The sequence below is a fragment of the Schistocerca americana genome, chromosome 1, assembly GCF_021461395.2.
Source record: "Schistocerca americana isolate TAMUIC-IGC-003095 chromosome 1, iqSchAmer2.1, whole genome shotgun sequence".
In the NCBI taxonomy this organism is placed as follows: Eukaryota; Metazoa; Arthropoda; class Insecta; order Orthoptera; family Acrididae; genus Schistocerca; species Schistocerca americana.
The window spans coordinates 796,024,591-796,044,902 of record NC_060119.1 but is presented as its reverse complement, the minus strand read 5'-3'; the positions used below and the strand labels follow the sequence as shown (position 1 = coordinate 796,044,902).

Genomic DNA, 20,312 nt, shown 5'->3' with positions numbered 1-20,312 from the left:
TGAGTTTGAACCCAGTCACTGCTTAATAAGATGTCGCCCTCGTTCTGCCAAAAGAGGTTCAGGAACTCACTTGACCTTAGGATAGGGAACTGCCCCTAATAGGCGGAAGACTGAGCAAAAATCAACGACAGAAATCAATGGAAATCACTGCTTTAAGGTCACGTAAGTTGTATCCACAGGACATGCAATCTGCAATTGAAAATGTGTCATAATTATCTCTCCATTTGGCAAAAGTTCCCAGATTAGTCCCCCATTCGGATCTCCAATAGGGGACTAGCAAGGGAGAGGCGACCTTTAGAAAAAACTGGAATAACAAGAGAAGGCGTAACATTTTATAAGTCGGGGAGTGGAAAGTCAGAAATTTAAACGCAGTGGGAAAGCTAGAAAATCTGAAAAGGAAAATGGAAGGGCTCAGTCTAGATGTAGTGGGGGTCAGTGAAGTGAAATGAAAAGAAAATAAGGATTTCTGCTCAAACGTATATAGGCTTATATCAATAGCAGCTGTAAAACGTATAACGGGACTAGGGTCCGTTACCAATAGCAACGTAGGGTAGAGAGTGAGCTACTGTGAGCAGTTCAGTGACAGATTTGTTCTCATTAGATACAACAGCAAAACAACACCGACAACACTCCAACGTTCGTAAGCAGAAGATGAAGAGATAGAGCAAGTATATGTGTATACTGAAAGGGTAATTCAGTATGTGAAATGAGACGAAATTCTAATAATTATGGGGGAAGGAACAGAGCGGAGGGTTACGGGAGAATATGGGCTTGGCAGCAGGAATGAGAGAGGAGAAAGATTGACTGATTTCTGTAATAAATTTTAGATGTTAATAGCGAATACTCTGTTCAAGAAAGAGGAGGAGGCGTACTAGGAAAAGGCACAGAGGCACGGGAAGATTCCAGCTAGATTACGTGGTCAGACAGAGATTTCGAAATCAGATATTGGATTGTAAGGCATTCCCGGGTGCAGATACAGACTCAGATCACAATTTAATAATGATGCAGAGTAGACTGAAATTTAAGAGAATCGTCCGAGAGAAACTGTGCAAGGAGTCGGATACTGAAGTGCTGAGGAATGATGAGATGCATAAAGATGTGGATACTGCGGTAAGGAATACCAGAGCCAGGGGAGACAGCAATACAGCAATATAAATCCCTTAGGTATGAAAAACACTACTGGCCATTAAAATTACTACACCAAGAAGAAATGCAGATGATAAACGGGTACTCATTGGACAAATATATTATACTAGAACTGACATGTGATTACATTTCCACGCAATTTGGGTGCGTAGATCCTGAGAAATCAGTACCCAGAACAACCACCTCTGGCCGTAATAACGGCCTTGATACGTCTGGGCATTGAGTCAAACAGAGCTTGGATGGCGTGTACAGGCACAGCTGCCCATGCAGCTTCAACTCGATACCACAGTTCATTTAGAGTAGTGACTGGCGTGTTGTGACGAGCCAGTTGCTCGACCACCATTGACCAGACGTTTTCAATTCGTGAGAGATCTGGAAAATGTGCTGGCCAGGGCAGCAGTCGAACATTTTCTGTATCCAGAAAGGTCCGTACAGGACCTACAACATGCGGTCGTGCATTATCCTGCTGAAATGTAGGGTTTCTCAGGGATCGAATGAAGGGTAGAGCCACGAGTCGTAACACATCTGAAATATAACGTCCACTGTTCAAAGTGCCGTCAATGCGAACAAGAGGTGACCGAGACGTGTAACCAATGGCACCCCATACCATCACGCCGGGTGATACGCCAGTATGGCGATGACGAATACACGCTTCCAATGTGCATTCACCGCGATGTCGCCAAACACGGATGTGACCACCATGATGCTGTAAACAGAACCTGGATTCATCCGAAAAAATGATGTTTTGCCATTCGTGCACCCAGGTCCGTCGTTCGGCACACCATCGCAGGCACTCTTGTCTGTGATGCAACGTCAAGGGTAACTGCAACCATGATCTCCGAGCTGATAGTCCATGCTGCTGCAAACGTCGTCGAACTGTTCGTGCAGATGCTTGTTGTCTTGCAAACGTCCCCATCGAGACGTGGCTGCACGATCCGTTACAGCCATGGGGATAAGATGCCTGTCATCTCGACTGGTAGTGATACGAGGCCGTTGGGATCCAGCACGGCGTTCCGTATTACCCTCCTGAACCCACCGATTCCATATTTTGCTAACAATCATTGGATCTTGACCAACGCGAGCAGCAATGTTGCGATACGATAAACAGCAATCACGATAGGCTACAATCAGACCTTTATCAATGTCGGAAACGTGATGGTAGGCATTTCTCCTCATTACACGAGGCATCACAACAACGTTTCGCCAGGCAACGTCGCTCAACTGCTGTTTGTGAATGAGAAATAGGTTGGGTATGAGAAATCGGTTGGAAACTTTCCTCATGTCAGCACGTTGTAGGTGTCGCCACCGGCGCCAACCTTGTGTGAATGCTCTGAAAGGCTAATCATTTGCATATCAAAGCATCTTAAATTTCGCGTCTGTAACACGTCATCTTCGCGGTGTAGCAATTTTAATGGCCAGTAGTGTACATAGTAAGTGCTGGACAGCCAAGGCGAAGCGGCTGTAGGAAAGATGTGGAGAAATCGAAAAAGAAATGTACGTAAGGAAAACTGACTCAGCATGCAGAAAAGTCAAAACAGACTTCGGTGAAATTAAAAACAAGGGTGGTAACATTAAGAGAGAAGTGAGAACTCCGCTTTTAAACGCTGGGAAGAAAGCGGATAGTTGAAAAGAGCACATTGAAGAAGGCCTTTATGACTGGAGGGATCAGACTTTCGGGAAAATGTCATCCAATTTCGAAGACAGCAAGGGCAGAGAAGTGCAAGAACGATAGTACAGTCAGCTTAACATCTCATGCATCCAAGCTGCTCACAAGAATGATATACAGAAGAACGAAGAAGAAAGACAGTTCTTATGCGCGTGACGATTGGAACAAGACTGAAGAAAAATCAAGACATGCTCGTAGGATTTGTCGACCTAGGAAAAGCGTTCTGCAATGTAAAATGGTGCAAGGTGTTTAAATTCTAGAAAAATAAGCTGCAGGGGAAGAAAGAACCAAGAGCGAACATTACGATTGGAAGACCAAGAATGAAGTGCTCAGGTTAAAATGACGTAAGACAGGGAAGCGACTTTTCGCCCATTCTGTTCAATTTATGCACCGAAGAAACAATGATGAAAATGAAGCAAAAGTTCAAGAGTGGTATTAAAATTCAGGGTGAAAGGATATCAGTGATAAAATTCGCTGATGGCACTGCTGTCATCACTGAAGGTGAGTAAGAATTGCGCGACCTTTTGAATGGAATGGTCTAATAGGTATATAGTGTGAATTTAGGCAAAACCAAATAAAAACGAAATGAGAATCGTGAGAATCTTAACATTAAAACCGGTGATCACAAAGTAAACGAAGTTAAGGAATTCTGCTATCTTGGGAGCAAATAAATCCGTGACGGACGAAGCAAGGAGGATACAAAAAGCGGACTAGCTAAGGCAAAGTGGACGTTCCTGGGCAAGAGAAGTCTACTGGTATCAAATACATGCCTTAATTTCAGGAAGAAATTTCTGAGACTGTACGTTTGGAGGCTTGGAGCACGGGGTTGGTATGATAGCAATTTATGGACAGTGGAGAACCCGGAACAATAGAGAATCCAAGCATTTGAGATGTGGTGCTACAGAAGAATATTGAAAACCACGTGGACTGATAAGATATGGGATGACGAGATTCTCTGCACAATCAGATGAAGAAAGGAAGATAAGGAAAACACTGACAAGAAGAAGGGACAGAATGATAAGACACGTCTTAAGAGATCTGGGCGTAACCTTCATGGTACTGGAGGAAGCTGTAGAGGATAAAATCTCTAGGGGAAGACAGAAGATGGAGTACATCCAACACATATTTGAGGACTCTGAGATGAAGTTGTTGGCACAGAAGAGGAAATGTAACCAGTCATAAGACTGATGACCAAAATAAAAAGTGATTCATTAAATTCATGTGATGCATTGTTCATTTTTTTAATGCTAAGTGTCTATACTGGAAAACTTTTGTCGTACTCCTTGTACTGCTTCTGACATTTGTTAAATAGTGATGCTATTGGTCTTCGGTAAGTTTCTGTGGGACGTTTAAGGTGTGGCCACAACGTGGTATGCAGCTCTTGCCTCAATATAGTGTGGCTCTTTTGGATTTGTCAACGTTGAAGGTGCACTGTCTTCTTGTCGCCTTGATAAGAAATCCACTTGAACTGTGCTTACCAAAATACATTACATTGTGAGTGTCCTAAGTTTATGGGCATTATAATTTATAGCAAGTTTAACGGGTCTTGGCATATTCTAGATCTTCACAGAATACAGTTTGGCAAATTATGCATTGCGTTGATTACCCTTTACCCTGGTCTTTAAGCTTCAAATGTTACCACCACGTCTCAATACTTATTTTCTTTGATGATTTTTGTCTCTAGTAACTATTCTCTTGTTACACGTAATAGTGGTCAACATGATCACAATACAAGTTCTAACAACGATTTACTTAGGAATCTAAAACATCTGAGTCTTGTACAAAAAGGTGTTCATAACTCTGTCACAAAAATTTTCAACTTTCTTCTATCAGATATCAAAGTTCAGGTCAGTGTCTTTCTTACATTTAAATCTAAATTAAGAAAATACCTTATAGGAAAGTCCTTCTACTCTCTTCATAAGTACTTGCAAATAAAATGATAGTTGTAAATTAATATTGTCCTTTACCCTTTGCAATTTTTATTTTGAGAGTTTATATTTTTAATTTGTTAGCCATAATTCATCTTACTATTTGTTTACGGTGGGTAATGTACGAATTTTCTTTTCTGTACTATACTTACTTTCTGTAATTGTGTGATTTCCCTAAATCGCTCCAGGCAAATGCCGGGATGGTTCCTCTGAAAGGGCACGGCCGACTTCCTTCCCTAATCCGATGAGACCGATGACCTCGATGTTTGGTCTCTTCCTCCAAACAACCCAACCCCCCCCCTCAGTAATTGTAGTTCAACTTTAAAAGTTGTTCACCAGTTTACGCTACACTTTCGTTACTGTACAAATGTTCATTATGTTCTTTGTGTCTTTATGTTTCTAAACCTGACTCGTTCCACATCCTTCTGACTTACACCATGTGATCAAAAGTATCCAGACAACTGGCTGTAAATGAATTACAAGTTCGTGGTGCCCTCCATCGGTAATGCTGAAATTCAATATGGTGTTGGCCCACCCTTAACCTTGATGACAGCTTCACTCTCGCAGGCATATGTTCAATCAGGTGCTGGAAGGTTTCTTGAGGAATGACAGCCCATTCTTTACAGAGAGTTGCACTGAGAAGAGGTATCGATGTCGGTAGGTGAGGCCCGGCACGAAGTCGGCCTTCCAAAACATCCCAATGATGTTCTATAGGATTCAGGTCAGGACTCTGTGCAGGCCAGTCCATTATGGGGATGTTATTGTCGTGTAGCCACTCAGCCATGGCGCATTACGAACAGGTGCTCGATCATGTCAAAAGATGCAATCACCATCCCTGAATTGCTCTTCAACAGTGAGAAGCAGATAGGTGCTTAAAACATCAATGTAGGCCTGTGCTGTGATAGTGCTACGCAAAACAACAAGGGGTGCAAGCCCCCTCCACGAAAAACTCAACCACACCATAACACCATTACCTCCGAATTTTACCGTTGGCACTACACATTCTGGCAGATGACGTTCACTGGGCATTACCCATACTCATACCCTGCCATCGGATCGCCACAATGTGTACCGGGATTCGTCACTCCACAAAACAATTTTCCGCTGTTTAATCGTCCAATGTTTATGCTCCTTACTCCAAGTGAGGCGTTGTTTGGCACTTACCGACATGATGTGTGGCTTATGAGCAGCCGTTCGACCATGAAATCCAAGTTTTCTCACCTCCCGCCTAATTGTCATAGTACTTGCCGTTGACGCTGATGCAGTTTGGAATTTCTGATGGTCTGGATAAATGTCTGCCTATTACACATTGTGACCCTCTTCAATTGTCGGATGTCTCTGTCAATCAACAGACGAGGTCGGCCTGTACACTTTTGTGCTGTATGTGTCCCTTCATGTTTCCACGACACCATCAACATCGGAAACAGTGGACCTAGAGATGTTTAGGAGTGTGGAAATCTCGTGTACAGACATATGACGCAAGTGACACCCAATCACATGACCACGTTCGAAGTCCGTGAGTTCCTCAGAGTGCCCCATTCTGCTCTCTCACAATGTCTAATGACTACTGAGGTCGCTCATATGGAGTACTTGCCAGTAGGTGACAGCACAATGCACCTAATATGAAAATGTATGTTTTTGGGGATGTCCGGATATATTTTATCACACAGTGTATCATATTATGGATTCACAAAATTCATAACAAATAGACAAAAAATAAATAACTGAAGCTGTACGGGACTGTCCGCAGTCAGTCACTTTCCATCGAGTTACTTGATTGTTGTTATCTGTGCAGTAACATTGTTAATGAACATTGTGGTTATTGCTGGCGTCCGAACAGTTACATTATTAAGCTTAAATATAAATTAGAGAAAACAGTGTTTGGAGAGAACTGGTAACCCAGTGTGCCTTTTGTACCAAATAACAGTGCCACAGTCTGAAACATTATCAGGATCCTAGCCAATAATTTTAGTACAGACTCTCATGTTGGTTTGCAATTAAGGAAAACTAAATCGTCTTTACTGAAAGAAAATCTTCAAAGTCTGAGAAAATTTTCTTTGGGCGAGTCTACAGCAATCGAAGACCAACACAAATTTCCATATTTGTAAGATACCTATAAAATGATTTGGAGTCATAGAATATCTCGTAGTTCTTAATCTCAACATTTCGTCTAAACAATGCAGCGCTCTTAAAATTAGTTCTGTAAGTTTGTGATATCTAAAGGAAAGGGCAGTGTCCACCCCAGGAATAGATCATGGAAACATAGAGTGTTCTTCCTATGCATGTGCTGGAAAAAAAGTACGATTTGGGGAGGTCAGAAAGCCACACATCTAAGATTGCCCAACACCTCCACTGGGCACAAAATGTTGTACACACAAACTTTTTTTAGAGGCAGGAATAGAGAGAAGTCACAGGATGTCAATTGGAGACTAGGGTGGATATACCTCAGGTTTCCTTTTGATAAAGCATCTTTTATGGGCAAATATATTGTTCATACATTTTCTCTTGCTTCTTAATATGCAGTTTTTTCAACTGATGGTCTAGAATTGGCGTGACATCAATTTGTCTCTGGTATTGCTTTACTCTATCTAGAAAATTTGTGGGAAGAATTCCGTCATCATCACAGTAAACGTAAGGGGTGGAGCCATATCCTATGCACATTAACAAATCCGTGCATGAAAACTGTGGGATTGTTCTTCAACCAGTTCAGATATCACAATTTGTTTTTGCTTAGCGTTTCACAGATATGGTTTTCATCTTTCACAAACATTTTCATAGTTAATTTACCATAATCTTTTTTCTTATGTTCCTTTCACTTAAGCAATTTCTTTCATCAAGATCTTCGATCTTCCAGTCCTACAGTGTGTAGTGGTACTTCTTTATCTTTTAAACTGTGGTTGCAGTTATAGGAGGCAGGAGTCCACTGGAAGGCTGTGCCTTTCTTAAGCAGTCAATTTAGATAATAGGAAACTGAAGCTGCCTGCAGAAGGCACTTGTGGTAATACATGACTGCCTAAGAATGCCTGGAGCTCCTTCACATTAATGATGCATGGAAGGACTGCAGTAGCCATTATGTAACTGTCAGTCAGCTGAATCCCCTGATGAAATATAACAAGTCCCAGGTATTCTATAGAGGGTTGGAATAATTGTGACTTTCCCAAATCGCCCTTATGACTAGCATCACTCAAGGTCTGAAACAAAAGACAAGTTGTGAAGATGGTTCTCAGTGGTGGGACCAGTAACAACAATTTTGTCAAGGTAATTGATGTAACATGGAATTTGTTACATAAGTTGCTCCAAATAGCTTTGAAAAATGGGCAGTGCATTTGCATTGCCTAAAATCTAACTGTTGTGCCTATAGAGGCCATGAAGTATATTAACAACAAGACACTAACATGATTCCTCATCAAGTGGAAGCTGTAAATATGCTTCTGACAAATCTAGTCCCAAAAAATTTTGTCCACCTCCCAGCATTGTCATAAGTACATCTGAGCGAGGAATGGGTTATGTATTGACCGGAGACAATGAATTAACCATCACTTTAAAGTCACCACAAAGATGGAGTTTGCCCATCGGCTTCTTGACAATGACTAACGGTGTAGCCCATTGCCTTGATGAAATGGATTCCATGAGGTCTAAAGCTGTCACCCCACCTAATTCTTCCTTCACTTTCATGCAAAATGGGAGTGGTACAGGTCTGGTACAGGAAAAATGGGGTCATACTGTAGATTTGAGAGTGATGTGCACCAAATAATCAGTAACCTCACTAGGTTCTGGTGAAAACAGAACAGAATATTCCTCACACGTGTCATCCAACTCTTGATAAGGCACAAAATCCAACATGAAATGAACAGATTCAGAGACTGTAAATCCAAAAACCTGGAAAGCATCCAAACCAAACAAGCCGGCCGAAGTGGCCATGCGGTTAAAGGCGCTGCAGTCTGGAACCGCAAGACCGCTACGGTCGCAGGTTCGAATCCTGCCTTGGGCATGGATGTTTGTGATGTCCTTAGGTTAGTTAGGTTTAACTAGTTCTAAGTTCTAGGGGACTAATGACCTCAGCAGTTGAGTCCCATAGTGCTCAGAGCCATTTGAACCAAACAAATTTTCCTTTAATGGACCATCCACTACCAGAAGTGTCACTGGTGAACCATCACCTTGCAAGTTGTTTCTGCAGTAAACTGGCTGAGAATAGGAATCTGCTGTCTACTGTGACAGACAACATGGTGCAAAGTAGCCAGCTGTGGAGGAGAACCAAGATGGAGATAAGTACTAGAGTTCAATAACGAGGCCACTGTACTCATATCCACACGGAGGCATAAGAAGGTCCCATTAATATGCAAAGAGTTTGCCTTTGCCTTTACAAATGTCTGCTTGTGTCTGTGTATGTGCAGATGGATATGTGTGTGTGTGTGAGTGTATAGCTGTCCTTTTTTCCCCCTAAGGTAAGTCTTTCCGCTCCCGGGATTGGAATGACTCCTTACCCTCTCCCTTAAAACCCACATCCTTTCGTCTTTCCCTCTCCTTCCCTCTTTCCTGATGAAGCAACCGTTTGTTGCAAAAGCTTGAATTTTGTGTGTATGTTTGTGTTTGTTTGTGTGTCTATCGATCTGCCAGCACTTTCGTTTGGTAAGTCACATCATCTTTGTTTTCAGATATAAAAGTTATCATGAGTTATCTACCTATTAACCAAGCTACACACATGTTGCACAAGATTTATTACTTCATTCATACTACGCCTTCTTTCACTGCCATCTACAATATGGCATTCTTTTATGGGGTAACTCCCCAGGAGCCAAAAAAAATTTCACTTGGCAGAAAAAAGCAATTAGGCATTTTTGTGGCAGCTCTGACAACAAGACCTTATGTAGACCTTATTTTAAAGACTTAAAAATTCTCATAGTGCCATCTCTTTACATATATTGTTGCCTATTAAACATAAAAGAAAGCTTAAATCACTACACTATAAGGAAATCTGTTCAATACTCGAGAAACAAATATGATTGATATACCCACAAACCGGCTTAAGAAAACCCAATCTAGCTATGAATACATAGGCATAAAATTATTCAACACTTTACCCATACAGGCTCAATTGGTTTCACTGGGTATTTTCAAAACTAAAACCAAAGTTTGGATGAAGGAAAATACTTTCTATAATATAGAATAATTTCAGAATAGTTGTAAAGACGACCTAATTTATTGATAAATTAAGGCTTACTGTTTTGTACAGTTATGGGTGTAGAGGCAGCTATAAGCTTATAGGGTACAACACTGCTATATTTTTTACCAGGTAATATTTTGTTATATGAAACATAATGTACAAATAGCTATAATGCTTCTGACGACATTGATTGCATGGTAATGCTGATAAATTAAGGCTTACTGTTATGTATGGATATGGGTGTAGAGGCAGTTATAAGCTAATAGGGCACAACACTGCTGTATTTTACCACGTAATATTTTGTTATGTAAAACTTAATGTACAGATAGCTGTAATTCTTTTGATGTTATCAATTGCATGTTAATGCTGAAAGATGGATCAAAATAAATAAATGAATTATATAGAACAGAATGAATGATTGAGTGAATGGGGAATCTGCACAGACTCCTTTGCTCTAAATCATGGTGACACACTGTGTGGGTCAGAAAGAGAAGCATCATGTCTGGCCAGAAGATAAATTATGCAGTTTCATTACCAATCACATTAGATCAGTACATTGTGCATAATAGCTTTGGGACCAAGAAGCAAAATATTTGTTTAGTGACAGCCCATTGTCTGATTTCTATTAACGTATCCTAGTGTCCTATTTGTCTCCAGTTGTGCAAATGGTGGAACTGAGTTTCATTGAGTAATAAAACAGAGAGAAAATGAACGACTAACTGCTTCCAAGTCTTGACATCATTCCTCTTCTCTCCCATAAGATTTATTATTCAGCTATTTACTGCAATTACTTAATGGAGCAACTGTACACAAAAATTGTCAAACAATGAGCAAATATGACTAGCATGATGCAGACATTACTCTGCGCTGTCTGTGCTTCACAAAATATTGGCATACAAAACACTGAAAATTAATTTTAGTAGAACAGTCAAGCCACATCACAACACATGTTTTCACTTTTCCTTCATATTGTATAAAAATTGTCTGTATGATATTCATTAAGCATAGACAAACATTGTGGTGAGAGAGTGCAAACTGCTGTGTGCTGTTCATGTTCTTAATCAGACACATAGGTAGACTGATAAAACCCATTGCCAAGACAAAGCCTACATCTCTTGAATAGCAGATGTAAAATCATAGTCAAAGTCATTTGTCATAATTACATGATACACTAAAGTTGGCATATAACCCTGGATATTGCTGAACATTAGTGGGGTTAAGTAATTTTATACTATCGTCTCTTCTTTGGTTTAATACAAAACTCCAGTTATGAAAATTTTGTACACTCCTAGGCTGTAGACCACCTACCTATGTGCTGAACATCAGTACAACAATGCATATTAGTTACTTTGCCTATGGAAGTAACTAGGAGGAAGAGGCTGTTTAGAAGCACAGTCTGACATCACAAAAAAGAGTTATTGAGCAGCAGTATATTTGTTGCAGTGGGCCACTGCCATCCTGCTACAGTGGCTGCAGCAGCCTCACAGATGGCAACACTGACTTCACCCCTGGCTGAGCCAGGTGTTATGCCAGCGGAAGGCATAGAAGAGCGCTATTGCCAGCGCCTGCTGGAGACGCTGCCACCCAATTTTCAGACCTGCCTCTTCACCAGCTCAGGGTGAGTGCTGCAGCGTCATATCCACAGTGTTCCACATGTGCTGGTGGGGAAAACAAGCCTATTTGTAACAACTTAGTAGTGCAAGTACAGTCTGTTGTAAAAAGTCACCCTACCAACAGCACTCTATTTGAAATACTCCAAGGATTTGTAAATGCAGATGAAATAAGTCTATATCAGAGATGTGCTTTCTTTCAGAATCAACCACCAGAGTGCTGAAAGAGTTTGAACATGTCAATGTTTTAGGATCCCACAAGTTGGCGCAGTCTGTAAAAAAAATATTTTACAATAGTAACATGCACCTAAGCAACCACCAGTGCTCTTATTGTCAAGTAGATATGTAAGTGGTACTCCATACACTGCTGTAGTAGAATTAAGTATAGGCAGTGTTGAACTATAAATAATGCTACACAAACTAGTCACTGAACATTCTTTTCAGAGAGCATTTATTGCAACTTATGTACAGATCTCAGTGATGGTTAGACCTGCAGAGATGTAATCAATGATTCAAAAGTACAAATGGTTGCAATAACATAGTAGACCTCTTAGCAAAAACAGTCCTGAGCAAATAAGGAGCATCAAACAGATACAAGGAATAGTGGCCACAAGGCATCCTTAAAAGACAGTCTATGTTACTTCCAAACTAACTATGCAAAAAATGGCCACATGTGATTCAATTCAAAGAAATAGTATTGGCAAGATTCAAACCAAGCAACTTAATAAGAGATGCAACAGAGCTCCCATGGTTCACAAAGTGCAGGACACTGTTGCAGAAGTATGAAAAAAGCATCTGTATTTAAAAGAACACAAAATCTCAAAGACTAGTTATGTTTTACAAAAGCTCCCAATTTAGCACACATTACAGTGAGAAATACTTTTAATAGTTTCTACAACAGAATTCTGTCTCCAAATCTGGCAGAAAATCCCTAGAGATTCTGGCTGCGTGTGAAGTACACCAGCATCAAGACACAATCAATACCTTCACTTCATGATGGCAGAGGTGATATTACCAATGATAACACCACTAAAGTGGAGTTATTAAAACACTGTTTTCTGCATTCCTTCACTAAAGAATATACAGTAAATATTCCATTATTTGACTCAAGAAAAGCTGCCAACATGAATAACCTAGAAGTAATGAAGCAACTTAAATGATTTGATAAAGGCAAGTCCTCTAGTCCAGATAGTTTACCAATTAGGGTCGTTTCGGAGTAGATATAATATCTCCATAGTTAGCAATCATATGCTCAGTCAATGAAAGATCCACACCCAAGACTGGAAAGTTGCACTGGTTACACCAATACACAAAAAACTAAATAGAAGTAATTTGTTGAATATCACTGAATATCAATGAATGTTGAATATCACTGAGATCACTTTACAGCAGGATTTCTGAACATATTCTATGTTTGAAGATTATGAAATATCTGAAAGGAAACAATCTATTGACATATAACGAGCATGGATTTAGAAAATATCATTCTTGTGAAAGAAAACTGGCTCTTTATTCACAAGAAGTAATGAGTGCTTTTGACTGGAGATCACAGATTAACTCCACGTTTTTAGGTTTTCAGAAGGCTTTTGACACCATTCCACAGAATGTCTACAGAGTACAATTACAGTTGTGCAGCTGCATACACAATTTTCTGACAACAAGAACGCAGTCCACAGCAATTAGTAGAAAGTTATCAAGTAAGAAAGAAGTTATATTTGGCATTCCCCAAGGAAGTGTTATGGGCCCTCTGCTGTTTCTAGTCTTTGTAAATGATACTGGGGACACTCTCAACAGCATTCTTAGACTGTTTTCAGATGATGCTGTCATTTACCAACGATTAGTAAAGTCATCAGAAGATCAAAACCAATTGCAAAATATTTAGACAATATACCTGTGTGGTGCAAAAAGTGGCAGCCGACTCTAAACAATGAAAAGTATTAGGTCTTCCATGTGAATACTAAAAGGAATCCATTAAATTTTGGTTAAACAAAAAAATCAGACAAATCTAAAGGCTGTCAGATCATCTAAATACCTAGAGATTACACTTTCAAACAATTTAAATTGACACCATTGTGGGGAATGCAAACCAAGGCTGTGTTCTGGTAGAACACTTAGAACATATAAGAAATCTACTGAAGACTACCTACACTACAGTTATCCATCCTCTGCTAGATTAATGCTCAATGGTATGAGATCCACACTAGATAGGACTGATCGAGGACATAAAGAAAATCACAGAAGGGCAGCTCATTTCTTATTACTGCAAAATAGGGAAGAGAATATCATGGGTGTGATACATGAGTTGTGGTGGTAATCATTAAAACAAAGGCGTTTTTCACTGCGGCAAGATGTTTTGTGAGATTTCAGTCACCAATTTCCAATGCAAAAATATTTTACTGACTCCCACCTTTATAGGGAGAAGTGACCATTGTAACAAAATAAGAGAAATCAGAGCTTGGATGGAAAGGCTTAAGGGTTCATTTTTCCCAATTATTATTTGAAAGTGAAACAGTCAAAAAAAGTCTGAAACTGGTTCATCGAATCCTCTGCTAAGTAGTCATGTAGATGATGTAGACGAGACTTTGTTTTTGTGGTTGTGCTGGTGTCAGAAAGCCATTAATTATAAAAACAAATGTAGGACATCTCTTAGAAAGATGAGGACAATGTTGCACTGTTGAGTGTAAACCAGTGGGATAAGGTTTCCGAAAGTGATGAATCAAGGTTAATGATGTGTTAATCATATATGCATGTTTTAATCTGATAAGTGGTACTTACTTTAGTGCATTTGCTGCAATGATGGTGAAATGGTAGATCTACCATGATGGTACTGGCTGTTCTTTCTGGAACTGGCTTAGATCATTAAATTTACCCAGTCATAAATTGGATCCATGTTTTTCATGAAAACGTTTTACACAATAGCAACTAAGAGTATGGGACCTATTTTAACTTCAGTTAGGCCTCTATTTGTCTGCAAGGTGTCAGAGAGTTTTTATAACTTCATTTCACAGTCTTCATAATTTCTAGTTTGTATTTAATTTATACAGTTACAATCCACAAGTATGCCAACTATGGATAAGAGAACAGATGTCACAGTGCAGAGTGTAATATTATTGGGCATACAAAAAAATGGATGATGCTGATAGCATCTAGTAAGAGTAATGACAGCAGAGATGCACATCTTCCACCAAACCTGCAAAATGTGTCACAGATCCAAGAACTTCAGTTAGTGTGTACTGCTTTATAGGAACTTCAAAACTGTGCTGCAGGCTGCTTGTGTAAAATAATTCTTTTCATGAAATGGAGCTATATGGTTCAGAGACTTTTTCAACTCTCAGATATCTGTGATGCATATATACAGTCTGAAGCGACAAATCCTGGCCTTCGTACAAATTTTCATTTTTCCCTTCAGGCTGCATACACAGGGTGTTTCAAAAATGACCGGTATATTTGAAACGGCAATAAAAACTAAACGAGCAGCGATAGAAATACACCGTTTGTTGCAATATGCTTGGGACAACAGTACATTTTCAGGCAGACAAACTTTCGAAATTACAGTAGTTACAATTTTCAACAACAGATGGCGCTGCAAGTGATGTGAAAGATATAGAAGACAACGCAGTCTGTGGGTGCGCCATTCTGTATGTCGTCTTTCTGCTGTAAGCGTGTGCTGTTCACAACGTGCAAGTGTGCTGTAGACAACATGGTTTATTCCTTAGAACAGAGGATTTTTCTGGTGTTGGAATTCCATCGCCTAGAACACAGTGTTGTTGCAACAAGACGAAGTTTTCAACGGAGGTTTAATGTAACCAAAGGACCGAAAAGCGATACAATAAAGGATCTGTTTGAAAAATTTCAACGGACTGGGAACGTGACGGATGAATGTGCTGGAAAGGTAGGGCGACCGCGTACGGCAACCACAGAGGGCAACGCGCAGCTAGTGCAGCAGGTGATCCAACAGCGGCCTCGGGTTTCCGTTCGCCGTGTTGCAGCTGCAGTCCAAATGACGCCAACGTCCACGTATCGTCTCATGCACCAGAGTTTACACCTCTATCCATACAAAATTCAAACGCGGCAACCCCTCAACGCCGCTACCATTGCTGCACGAGAGACATTCGCTAACGATATAGTGCACAGGATTGATGACAGCGATATGCATGTGGGCAGGATTTGGTTTACTGACGAAGCTTATTTTTACCTGGACGGCTTCGTCAATAAACAGAACTGGTGCATATGGGGAACCGAAAAGCCCCATGTTGCAGTCCCATCGTCCCTGCATCCTCAAAAAGTAATGGTCTGGGCCGCCATTTCTTCCAAAGGAATCATTGGCCCATTTTTCAGATCCGAAACGATTACTGCATCACGCTATCTGGACATTCTTCGTGAATTTGTGACGGTACAAACTGCCTTAGACGACACTGCGAACACCTCGTGGTTTATGCAAGATGGTGTCCGGCCACATCACACGGCCGACGTCTTTAATTTCCTGAATGAATATTTCGATGATCGTGTGATTGCTTTGGGCTATCCGAAACATACAGGAGGCGGCGTGGATTGGCCTCCCTATTCGCCAGACATGAACCCCTGTGACTTCTTTCTGTGGGGACACTTGAAAGACTAGGTGTACCACCAGAATCCAGAAACAATTGAACAGCTGAAGCAGTACATCTCATCTGCATGTGAAGCCATTCCGCCAGACACGTTGTCAAAGGTTTCGGGTAATTTCATTCAGAGACTACGCCATATTATTGCTATGCATGGTGGATATGTGGAAAATATCGTACTATAGAGTTTCCAAGACCGCAGCGCCATCTGTTGTTGAAAATTGTAACTACTGTAATTTCGAAAATTTGTCTGCCTGAAAATGTACTGTTGTCCCAAGCATATTGCAACAAACGGTGTATTTCTATCGCTGCTCGTTTAGTTTTTATTGCCGTTTCAAATATACCGGTCATTTTTGAAACACCCTGTGTGTGTGTGTGTGTGTGTGTGTGTGTGTGTGTGTGTATATATATATATATATATATATATATATATATATATAATGGAAGGAAACATTCCACGTGGGAAAAATTATATATAAAAACAAAGATGAGGTGACTTACCGAACAAAAGCGCTGGCAGGTCGATAGACACACAAACAAACACAAACACACACACAAAATTCAAGCTTTCGCAACAAACTGTTGCCTCATCAGGAAAGAGGGAAGGAGAGGGGAAGACGAAAGGAAGTGGGTTTTAAGGGAGAGGGTAAGGAGTCATTCCAATCCCGGGAGCGGAAAGACTTACCTTAGGGGGAAAAAAGGACAGGTATACACTCGCACACACGCACATATCCATCCACACATACAGACACAAGCAGACATATTTAAAGACCCATATATATATATATATATATATATATATATATATATATATATATATATATATAAAAACAAAGATGAGGTGACTTACCGAACAAAAGCGCTGGCAGGTCGATAGACACACAAACAAACACAAACACACACACAAAATTCAAGCTTTCGCAACAAACTGTTGCCTCATCAGGAAAGAGGGAAGGAGAGGGGAAGACGAAAGGAAGTGGGTTTTAAGGGAGAGGGTAAGGAGTCATTCCAATCCCGGGAGCGGAAAGACTTACCTTAGGGGGAAAAAAGGACAGGTATACACTCGCACACACGCACATATCCATCCACACATACAGACACAAGCAGACCTTTCCGCTCCCGAGATTGGAATGACTCCTTACCCTCTCCCTTAAAACCCACTTCCTTTCGTCTTCCCCTCTCCTTCCCTCTTTCCTGATGAGGCAACAGTTTGTTGCGAAAGCTTGAATTTTGTGTGTGTGTTTGTGTTTGTTTGTGTGTCTATCGACCTGCCAGCACTTTTGTTCGGTAAGTCACCTCATCTTTGTTTTTATATATAATTTTTCCCACGTGTTTCCTTCCATTATATATATATATATATATATATATATATATATATATATATATATATATATATATATATATATATATATATATATATTCTTTTAATGGTGATTTATATGTGCTTCTGTTGACCTAAGACTTTTAAATTAGTTTATATGTTATTATTAAAAGATAGTTATTCAGTATGCCAGAATAATGAAAGTTAGATGGTGACCAGGAAACTGGGAAATTCTGTAATAATTGATCATGTATTAAGATTTGCAAGTAAGAATACTTGCACACTTCACTAGATATTCAAAAACAGAAATGCTTCAAGGGAACTCATGCAGAACATTAGGAAATATTTTAGGGATGTAATGGAAGCCCTAAGGTATCAGGAAGAGAAGAAGATATGCCAGAACAAGAAAAAAGCGAGTGTGTCTGAAAAAGGAAATGAGAGAAGATAAAGAGAAGTGAAATGAGAGCTGCAATGCAAAGAAAAGGAACATAAATGGGAGAAAGAAGGAAACAAGACAGAATGAGAATGTGAGGAAAAGGATTAGAAAGAATTCTTAGGTCCACTGATAGCTAAAAATGAATTTAAGATTCAGTTAGGCAGGTTGTATAAGAAAAGTAGAAATTTTTCCAAACAACCAGCAGAGAAATGTAGGAACATCAATTAGACTGCAAGGGAATACATAGTAAGATATTGTAAGGATTAGAGGATGCCAACCGAAACCGAGTGGGCTGACGAAAATTATAAGGGAAGTTCATAAAACTGGAAATAGGCCTATATGACAATGTCAGTGAAAGAGAAAGAGTGCCACTGCAGAAGCAAATGAAAATATGAGTGTCTGTTGAATAGTATGACACATAGGACTGTGTTCAATGCCAGAAGAAGTTATGGAACAAGAAGTCTCAAAGAACAGATATTTAATTCAGCTGTTAATGGAAGAGAAATTGTTATCAGCTCTCATGTCATCTTGGGCAAACAGGCCTAGTATCATAGTATTTGTGATAAATAACTCAGAACAAGTGTTAAAAATACTAGGCCAAACAGACATAAACAGTGAAAAACACACAGAGTGGTAAAATGGATATTACAGGGATTTGGCACAAAAAAAGAAAATTCTGAACAAACACTCAGCAACAGTGAAGTGCAGCCAAATAGCTAGAAGAAAATATATGGATTATGATTTAGGCGTTATCACACATATCACCAAGCCAATGAACTGTAAACTGACAGTTTTTCAAACTTCAAGTACCATAGGTGCTACTTAGTCAGAACAGAAATAAAACCCAGAACATGGCAGTCTGTAAAAGGAAGGTGACAAAAAGGAATGAATGTTCGTGTAAATAGTGTAAACCTTACACAGTAGATGATAGGAAGCATAGTTATGAACATAAATTACATGTGGCAATATCAGATAAAGTAATAGTGCACATGCAACTAATATAAACTGTGGGAAATGGACAGACTCTGAATGCACAGAAACCAGTTTATATGTGCAACTGATATCCTAATAGAATAAGTACTGACTAGTAAATAGAAAAAACTGTGTGGGAAATAATGGAACTAGAAATGTAAGTAGTTATACAGAGGTACAGATGTAGTTTCATGTGTTCTATTGCTCAAGCACTGGACTGATACACTAAGAACTGACAGGATGCCAAATGGGCTATAAATTGCTCTATGACAGAAATGGAATGTGGAAGAAGCAGGCTTCACATCTACACTTTGTTGCAGCAAGCTGTGCTATTTATCCTCATAACTGGAAACAACAGAACCTGTTTCACCCTGAAACATTGTGAGGAGTGGTCAGATTAATACTAATGTTTTAAAAACCTGTAGCCAAAATGTCTCTGTACCTCTGTCTGCAGCAGTCAACAATACAATAGAATCAGGCACCTTTCCAGACAGACTCAAAATAGCACAGGTAACACCCATTTTTAAGAAAGGTTACAACAACAAAATAGAAAACTACAGACCAGTCTCAATCCTTCCCGTCTTTTCCAAAATAGTTGAGAAAGTTATATTCAACAGGATTATAAACTTTCTTAACAAACACAACCTGATGTTCAAAAATCAAAATGGATTCCTAAAAGGTAAATCAACTAGCACTGCAGCTGCTCAACTAATTGAAGAGATGATAAGGGGTATTGAAAGCAAGGAACATGTGGCAGGTGTATACCTAGACCTGGAAAAGGCCTTTGATTGTGTGAACGTTGACATCCTATTAGACAAGCTATGGAAAATGGTCATTAGAGGCGCTGTTTATGACCTAATAAAGTGTTATATGAGCAATAGAAAACAGTTTGTTCTACTTAAAACGGAAAGTGGTGTCTACAAATCAGAGATCACGTGCATAAAATATGGTGTGCCCCAGGGCTCGGTACTGGGCCCCCTTCTGTTCTTGATCTATGTAAATGATATTAAATACTGTACTATAAATTCCAAAATTGTTCTGTATGCCAATGACACGTCCATTGTATGTAAAAAGGAATCATGTAATGAACTAGAGGCAGAGTGCAATAATGTGACAAAAGAAATTGTTCAGTTTTTTAATGAAAGCCACTTACATGTAAGCACCTGTAAAACATGTTTGATGGAGTTTAACAAAGTAGTTTGAATAATGAAATGAAATTATACATGGGCAACGAATTGGTAAAGAAAGAATCTAGTGTAAAATTCCTTGGCATAACAATCCAAAGCAACCTGAAATGGGACACACATATTGACTCCCTAGCAACTAAGTTGTCAAAAACTGTATTTGCAATCAGTACTATTAGCAAGTTCTGTAGAGACAGTGTAGTCCTAAAGACTGCATACCATGCTCTTTTCTCCTCTCACTTGAACTACAGTATTGAAATTTGGGGGGCAACAACCAAAGCTAA

General features: G+C 39.7%; 1 protein-coding gene across 2 annotated transcripts in view; it reads left to right on the top strand.

The window, feature by feature from the left end:
- The window catches only part of LOC124612563 (5-phosphohydroxy-L-lysine phospho-lyase-like), a 294,771-nt gene that overhangs the window by 186,878 nt on the left and 87,581 nt on the right, over positions 1–20,312 (top strand). For both annotated transcript variants that reach the window (XM_047140842.1, XM_047140852.1), the window contains exon 3: positions 11,348–11,522. In XM_047140842.1, coding sequence (XP_046996798.1) covers positions 11,348–11,522 — 175 coding nt within the window. The remainder of the gene's footprint in view (positions 1–11,347; positions 11,523–20,312) is intronic.